Raw genomic sequence first — 8,568 nt, 5'->3', positions numbered from 1 at the left:
AAATAAAGTCGAAATAATTTTGTGTAAAAATACATTTTATACTAAAAATATTATACATATATATATACAAGGTGGGCCATTTTAATCGACCCAGTCGAATATTTCGAAAACCAAGCCCGGGAGAGAAAAATTTTTCAGACAAAAGTTGTTTGGTTTCGAGGGGACCATAAGACGGTACCATTGGTTTGACCTTGAAGAATTATTTGAAAGTCACATGAAGGTCACCTCAATTTTTTTTAATGGCATCCTCTATTTTTTATTACATATNGAGGTCAGCTACAAGAATATGTAATAAAAAATAGAGGATGCCATTTAAAAAAATTGAGGTGACCTTCATGTGACTTGCAATAATTCTTCAAGGTCAAACCAATGGTACCGTCTTTATGGTCCCCTCGAAACCCTCAAACAACTTTTATTTGAAAAATTTTTCTCTCCCGGGCTTGGTTTTCGAAATATTCGACTGGGTCGATTAAAATGGCCCACCTTGTATATATATATATTTTTTTAAATATATATATATTTATATATATATATACTTTATTTGTATACATTCTTCTATGTTATTGTTATTTTATTTTTTTAATATTCTCAGAATATTTTTATAATACGTCAAGAATATTATGTGAAATGAACATATAACATCAATAGAACATTCCTATAATATTAAAAAATATTACATAACACTCTTAGAATATTATTTTAGTATTCAATAATTTTTATATAATATTCTAGTAATATTACACGCTTATAAGGGATATATATTCTACTCATCTCTCTCTCTCTCTCTTTCTCTCTCTCTGTGATTTTTTTGCTTTTTTAGCAAGCTTTTTCGCTTGCAATGTGATCAACATTGTCTAAGTCGAATTTATTAATTTTTTTATTTTTATCCTTGTCAAACATCTTTTAGACACTTTAACTTTGTTTTTCGTCCTTGCGATACTTTCTGCGCTGTCGTTCCATTCCAAAATTCAACTTAAAGATAATTGGAAAAGTGTCTTCACTGTAACACAGTTCGAAGGCCGAAAGATAGAAACCCGTCATTATTTTTCAGCGGTCTGCCGCGCTCTTTCTAGTTCTTGGTCGTCCGTCCTTTGAAATTGAATTTCGTTCCAACTTTGAATCTTACCGCTACCGCCGAACAGAAAGATCACCATGGACGCGATGCATACTCCTGCGCCTATCCAGAAAACCGTCTGCCATCTGTCGATTGGATTCTACCAAAACAGAGACGAATGAAATCAGTGTGAAAATCGGTCCATAAATCGTTATAAATATATGACGGAAGTTAAGGCTCCTAAGTAGTCGCTGCAACTTTGTTCGATGACGTCAGAAGCGAGGAAACGCACGTCAAGAATTTTTGTGTTTTACGTTCAAATGAAAAGACACACTCACAGAATGACATTTGTGATCGATTCGGTACACTTGTAAAATTGCCCGTTGCACTTTACTTTTATTCGGACAAGTAATAAACAAGTAATAAACAGTCGTGAAATTAACATTGACAAAATCATGAGAAAGGAGGTTAAAATGAAAATGGTTCTGTGTCAAATTAATTTTTGCAGCTGTTTATTGATTATTCGAATCAAAGTGCCACGGACAATTTTATAAGTGTACCGATTCGGTCACAAATGTCATTTTGCGAGTATATCTTTTTATTCGAATGTAAAACGCAAGAATTCGCGAATTGCGTTTTCTCGCTTTTTACGTCATCGAACAAGGACAGTTGCAGCGACTACCCAAGTCTTAAGTAATATTCCGGGTATATTATTAGAATATTAGATGCAATATTTTAGCAATATTATTTAATATCGAATAACACCTCTGGAACATTAATAGATGTTTTGTTGTAATAGATGTTAGGTTGTACTATGTATGTCGTGTCCCGACATCGTGGAAAAATTAAAATGAGGCGCATTTCGGATACGCAATCGAGTGCGCCGTTGCGCGTAATGATGGACGATCTTATGTTACGTAACGAAGCCCGGCGATTCCCGAGAGATCTCGGAATGCCGGAGGAAATGCGCACGTGACAAGATTTGTGGAATGAAGATATAAATTGGTGTGCGAAAAATCGGGGGAGGGGAGCAGGGGCGGAGGGGAGAGAGGGAGGGAGGAAACCGCTTTGGTCGAAATTCTTGCATAATGTCGCCGTCTATTCGCCTCCGCTTCCTCGATTAGATCGCGAGATGCGATGTCGCGATGTCGCAATTTGTATTATAAAAGAGAGAAAAAAAAGAAGAAAAATTGCACGACTGTGATTACAAAACGGATTACACACAGACAGAGACGACACGGCTGCGAGATTACGCAACAAGTGATTATTATTAAATTGCGCGAATGAACGTCCGACGAAGACGAAATGATCAAAATTTGATCGAATTAAGAGTAGCACAACGGACCGATTTCCCCCGCGAAATCGTGGAGCGGGTTTCGCTTCATCAATTTTTTCCGGTTTTTTTTCGCGGAAGCGTCGCACAAGCACGTCTTGATCTCGAAAATTGGGAATAGAATGCAATCTTCTCCATCTCGGCTTCAGAGTTCGTTCTTTTCTTTTTTTTTTTTGTAAAATTACTCAGATTGTGTCTAGTAAACGGTGTGACTATACGTACCCTATAAGCGTGTAATGTTATTTAACCCTTTGCACTCGAGGGCTCCGGAGCGAAGCCATTTAAAATTTGTCTTCAAACTCGAGGGCTCCGCTATGGAGACAATGCAAATAACTTTCAGTTCATAACATAAGGACAAAGATAAATCGTAAAAACTATTGTGTATAGGATATTCCGCTCTTGCTATTTGCATTTGAGTTTGAAGAGTTTGAAGACAAATTTTAAATGGCTCCGCTCCGGAGCCCTCGAGTGCAAAGGGTTAATATCAAGTAATATTTCTGAAATATTAATAAATGGTCATTCGTCCATTCGTAATAATATTTAAAAAATATTATTATTTAATGTTATTGTAATATTATATATCTTTAAAATATTCAATTCTATGTATATGTATAATATATATAATTGTAGTTTCTTACTTCAAATGTATATTGCAATATTGCAATTGTTTTATTATACAAATAAAGTCGAAAAAATTTAGTGTAAAAATACGTTTTATACTAAAAAAAAATTATACATGTATATATTTTTTATATTTTTTTAAATATTCTAAGAACATTTTTATAATAATAATATATTCTTATTATAATAATCTTATTATATTATATTATAATATAATATTCTTATTATAATAATGAAATAATATTAATAAAATATTTTATAATAAAATAAAAATAATAAAACTAATAATAATAATAATAAAATATTATAGGAATATTATTTTAATATTGAGTAATATTCATATAATATTCTAGGAATATTATACGCTTATAGGATAAAAATAAATTAATAAGATTTTTTCAAGAACGCGATCGCCACGAAGGTGTCATACTTACCCCGTATTTCCCAGCTATCTCCTCAACCATGGGCGGTATAATAATTCCGGAGCTGCTTCCGATCGTGTTCATGATACCGTAAAGAAAGCCAGCGAAGTTGGGTGCCAGATCTTGATTATTCGATAAATTTGCGATAATCGCGGCGCCGTTGAAACCTAGCGCGAATACCAAGCAAACATTCGCGAGCACTATGTCGCAGCCGACGTAACCGACTAGTATCAGGAAAACGCCAGGTAAAAAATGCGCTGAAAAGGTGAAAAACAACCGTACATGCGTTATTTTTAAAGTTGTACGTAGAGAGTCTTACGAGCTCTCGTTATGTCTTTATATTTCATGTTTATAATGTATCCTATGAATGAAGAAAGAAAAAGAGAGAGAGAGAGAGAGAGAGAGAGAGAGAGAGAGAGAGGAGTCATAAATATTTACTAATAGTTACCAAATATTTTATATATTATATATTAAGAATGGCAGTGAATGATTTCGTAATAATTACCGAACATCTAATAACAATTATCAAACATTTAACAACAGATGTTAAATATTCGGTAGCAATTGTTATTTTATTCAGTTGATTCAACTCTGAATATGAGTCATTCATACTGCGGGCCAACTAAATACTCGGTAATTAATATCAAATTTCACAACAGTGACCAAATATTCGGTCAAAATCTTTAACTAAGTGGTTTTGGTCATTATTACCAGTCTTCTTTTACGGTGCAGAATTATTATTAGAGTGGTAGGCTTCTTACAAAATATGGTGGCGATTTTTCGCAGAAGGGTGATGGATATGATATTTTTCCTCTTCACGGTGTCGCCTATCCAGCTGAAGACGAAACCGAATATCATCCTGCCAGCCCAGGGCGCGCCCGCCGCCGCGCCGCCCTTCGTCAATTGGAAACCCAGTGCTTTTGTTAAGTATAACATCAGGGAATTTTGATAGAAGAACAATAAGAAGAGATTCCCGAAGTGGCATATGATCAAACTGATGAACGGCACCGACGTCATTATTTTCTTCATCGGCGTCTGCTTCCACGTGGGTTTCTCAGTACGGACTATTCCTGCTTGCGCGCTTGTGAAAAAGAGAATGAAGGAAAATAATCGTTAAATCGATCGTCAGACTGGCTTTCCGTCGTCACACCGAAGTTAATTCGTATTTAAGGACAAATCGGAAGTCGCTTCGGGTGAAACGACGGGGAAGAAATCAGCCCATACAGCGCAGAGATTTGCGGTAACATTGCTCAACATTGCATATTGCAGGACGATATTGCCAGTGTTTGCCGGTATCTAGATACAATTATCTAAATAATCATCCAGATGAATAAATGGAACATCCTTATCTTTATCGAGATGGAAGAAATACAAAATATATTCATTTCCATCTTAGATATGAGAAACATATTATCTCATCTAAAAATTATCTGAAATTATGTTACGGTACATATTTTGAACTCACTTTTCGATCAAATGAATGAAATTATATGGACCTATGCGTTAAGCCCGTGTCAAACTAGAAATTGGAGATTAGATTCCAACGAATCCACAAATTTCGGTTTTGTCTCCTTCGGTCTGTTCTTTTCAGCTGCACCGGTTCAGCAGTGCAATTAAAAAGAACAAACCACTCGATTCAATCGATTAATCCACTTTAAGCCCGCATCAAACTGTCGACCGAATGAGTGACTTTTGTTCTTTTTCGTCAGATCCTTAAATTCCGAGCGATCACGTTGACGAATTACTTATAAACCTTTGTGCAATTTCAAGTGATCTGCGTGATTCTTATTACAAACTTTGATAAAGTCTCCCATGAAAACGGCATCATCTAAAAAAGCTATCTAGATAACCAGCACCGCTTATCTTTCATCTGCAGATAAATCCAAAGTAAAATCATCTTCCCCTCGTCAGAGACGAATTTTGCGGATTTTCATCTCATCTCCGTCTAGATGAGCACGAAATCATCTGAGGCAAACACTGATCGCGAATAAACAGATCATAGACGGGTGGATTGTCACGATTAGCTTGATCGATCACTGACCTCCCTCACTACCTACGTCCTCCTCCCTCAACTCACTTCAATATGTAATCCCTCTCCGCAGGCGTGATCCCCGGGTGCTCCGAGGGCGAATCGTACGCAATCGCCGCCCAAACGACGATCCACACGAGCATCAGCAGGGACGGAATGTACCAGGCTGACTCCCAGTCCATCGTCTCGGCGATGGCGGCCACCATGGGGTACGTTAATATCGTGCCGAAGGTGCCTCCGAGCAGAGACCAGACGAAGCGTGACTTCTCGTTCGGCGGTGCCCACTTCGCCACCATCGTGTGTCCGGCGGGAAAGATGACGCCGCCGGTGACGCCGATGATGATCCTCGAGAAGAAGAGCACGAGCCAGTGAAACTGGGCGAGCAGTGGGCTCACCAGTGACACCAGAGCGGCCAACAGCGACGTCCAGAGAACCGCCCGGCGCGGCCCGTAGCGCAGCGACAGCCAGCCGCCGATGAAGTTGCCCGGCACGTTGCCGTAGCCGTAAGCGGCGATCAGTTGGCCCCGTATATTCGGGGTCCAATCGAAGGGCTGACCGCCGAACAGCCGGATGGGAGCGTTCGGCGGACGCACCTCTAATTGGGCTTGCCGACGATATCGAGACTCCGCTCGCTTCAGCTCGAGCTCTTCCATGATTTGGTTCTCCAGGTAGCCGGCTGGGTCGAGCGCGTCGAAGATGATGGAGCGTCGTGACCGGATTATTTCTTCATCGAACACGCAAACGCCGGCGGTGAGGTTGTTGAGTCCCGGCGCGTCCCGGATCATCGGCACCACCAGGATCGGCATCTGCAGACGGCACATGTAGCTGGTCCAGCAGGCGGTGAAGGTCATCACGCACATGAGAATCCGCATGGGGATCCATCCTGTCGAGGGTGAAGTTGAAAGTCGGGTTGTGAGACACGTTAATTCTTGGTTCTGCGCGAAGCTAAGGCGAACCCAGGCAAGCCGGAGATTCAGAAAATTCCGAACCATCCTGAGGTTCTGAATTCCAACGGAATTCAGTTCAGTTTCCCGAGCAGCACATTCTTCACGTCGGATAACATGTTTCCCTTTTATTTCCATCCAAACGTAATAATGGTTGTCACGAATTCAATCAATTATTTGCAAGAAATAACGTTACATCAGAAAAATATTAAAGAACTTCTTAGCTTCGGTAGGACAATATTTAATATATAATAAATTATATTTTTAATTTAAATTTCTCTTTTATTTGAAATCGAACGTTATTTCCTCGGAATAATACTATTTTTTCTATCAAACGGCATCATTTATTCTAACGAAGCAACATTTCCGTTCAGACAAAATGATATTTCATATGAAATTATGTCGTTTATGTTAAATAAACTCAAGTTAAACAAACACATATATTGAATTTAAAAAATCTTTTCTTCTATATTGTATATTGTATTATAAACAGCAACGAAGATTCTAAGGAAGGACGTTGATCGGCCGTTCTTTGATTCTCCTCCAATCGTAAGAAAAACCACGAAGAGGAAAACCTCATTATGTGATTGAACAGGGACTGAATAAACCTAAGAACTTGATGACGAAGACGATATTTCTGTCACTGCGACCGAGAAAATTCGTCTGAACATTTGGCCTCAAAACTCGATCGGAAAGAACGATTAACACGTTCGCCACCAGAATTTATTTGGGAGACTCTCTAAAGAGACTGTATCGTATTTTTTTTTACATAATTGCGTACAGAATTATTATAGCATTTTTACGTAATTATACAGGGTGTCCCAAACTAATTCCGGTTCATAGAATAGAACATTTTTACATTGTCTCGTTTTTACATTCTACTCGTGACTAAGCTCGAGAAATTGTTCTGTTTCAAAGAGAAGGATACGAATAAGTGGGAATTATATTTGGAATAGAAATTGGTAATTAATGTCTATGAATAGAACCTTCGTCCTATTAATGAGAAAAAAATTTCGGGGAAGTTTAAAGAAGCATAAGAGAAAAAAAGTGGGAACAAGCTGGTTCGATAAGCGCGTACTGAGAGAAAAATATAGTTATTTTCAAGGATAACAATATCCTTTTTTTCATTTTTACTACAAAAATAGTCGAGAGAACTATTTTTCGAGTAAGTATTACACTTATAAGCGCATAATATTGTTTAATATTAAGTAATATTCTGGGCATATTTTTATTTTTATTTAATATTAAACTTAATATTCTAATAATATTCTAGTAATATTATTTAATATTAAGTAATATTTCTGGAATATTAATCGATGGTTTATATGCCCACTTTTAATAATATAAAAAAAAAATATTATTTAATATCATTATTTAATATNTTTTTTATAACCAAAAAAATATATATATTTTTTTATTTATATATATTTTTCTATATTATTATTATTTTATTCCCTTTTTAATATTCTAACAACATTTTTATAATATGCCAATAATATTATTTAAAATGGATATATAATGTTAATAGAACATTCCTGTAATATTAACAAATATTACATAACATTCTTAGAATATTATAGGAATATTATTTTATTTGAGAAAAGAAAAGAAGAGAAAAGAAGAAAGAAATTATTTTCCATTTCATTCGTCATGGCTTAAAAAAAGCATCGAAAATACCAAGCGACGTTTAATATTGAATAATATTGAATAATATTCACATAATATTCTAGGAATATTACGCGCTTATAGAGACTATGATGTCGGTGATAATAACCTTAATAATATTGATGTTGCCACCGCTATTTTCGTGTGGTTAAAATAAAAGTAAAGAAAAAGAAAGATATTGTCGTCCTCGGAAGTAACTAAATATTTTTCTTTCAGTGCGCTTAATTTCACCACCGTTTTTCATCTCCGTGCACCACCGTCAAGAAAACGTGTCGACGCTCCCGTAACGCGTAATCGCACTTACGTAAATATTCCCATAAAAACGAGAAGCGGGCTGAGAACACAGTTTCGCGTAATCGGCGCATTTGGTAGCCTTTATTAAATGAAACGTCAACGTGGTTCGTATTCGAAGAGGAAGCAGACGGAATCTGTATGTACAGAGATGGAGCAGCCAGTTACCATGCCAACTGGATACGGTTGATTTGGCATTTTTACGAGGC

The 8,568-nt window shown here is 36.9% G+C and overlaps 1 protein-coding gene across 2 annotated transcripts in view; it reads right to left on the bottom strand.

The window, feature by feature from the left end:
* Window positions 1-859: 859 nt before the first annotated feature.
* Window positions 860-8,568, bottom strand: part of LOC106750377 (sialin) — a 22,756-nt gene continuing 15,047 nt past the window's right edge. For both annotated transcript variants that reach the window (XM_014630702.1, XM_014630711.1), the window contains exons 2-5: window positions 5,508-6,342; window positions 4,192-4,511; window positions 3,443-3,687; window positions 860-1,214 (exon numbers count right to left, since the gene is read on the bottom strand). In XM_014630702.1, coding sequence (XP_014486188.1) covers window positions 1,041-1,214; window positions 3,443-3,687; window positions 4,192-4,511; window positions 5,508-6,342 — 1,574 coding nt within the window. In that variant the 3' untranslated portion in view covers window positions 860-1,040. The remainder of the gene's footprint in view (window positions 1,215-3,442; window positions 3,688-4,191; window positions 4,512-5,507; window positions 6,343-8,568) is intronic.

The sequence above is a fragment of the Dinoponera quadriceps genome, unplaced genomic scaffold, assembly GCF_001313825.1.
Source record: "Dinoponera quadriceps isolate SergipeBrazil2010 unplaced genomic scaffold, ASM131382v1 scaffold227, whole genome shotgun sequence".
NCBI lineage: Eukaryota > Metazoa > Arthropoda > Insecta > Hymenoptera > Formicidae > Dinoponera > Dinoponera quadriceps.
The sequence above is the reverse complement of the archived record's forward strand: the minus strand, read 5'-3'. Positions and strand labels throughout refer to the sequence as shown.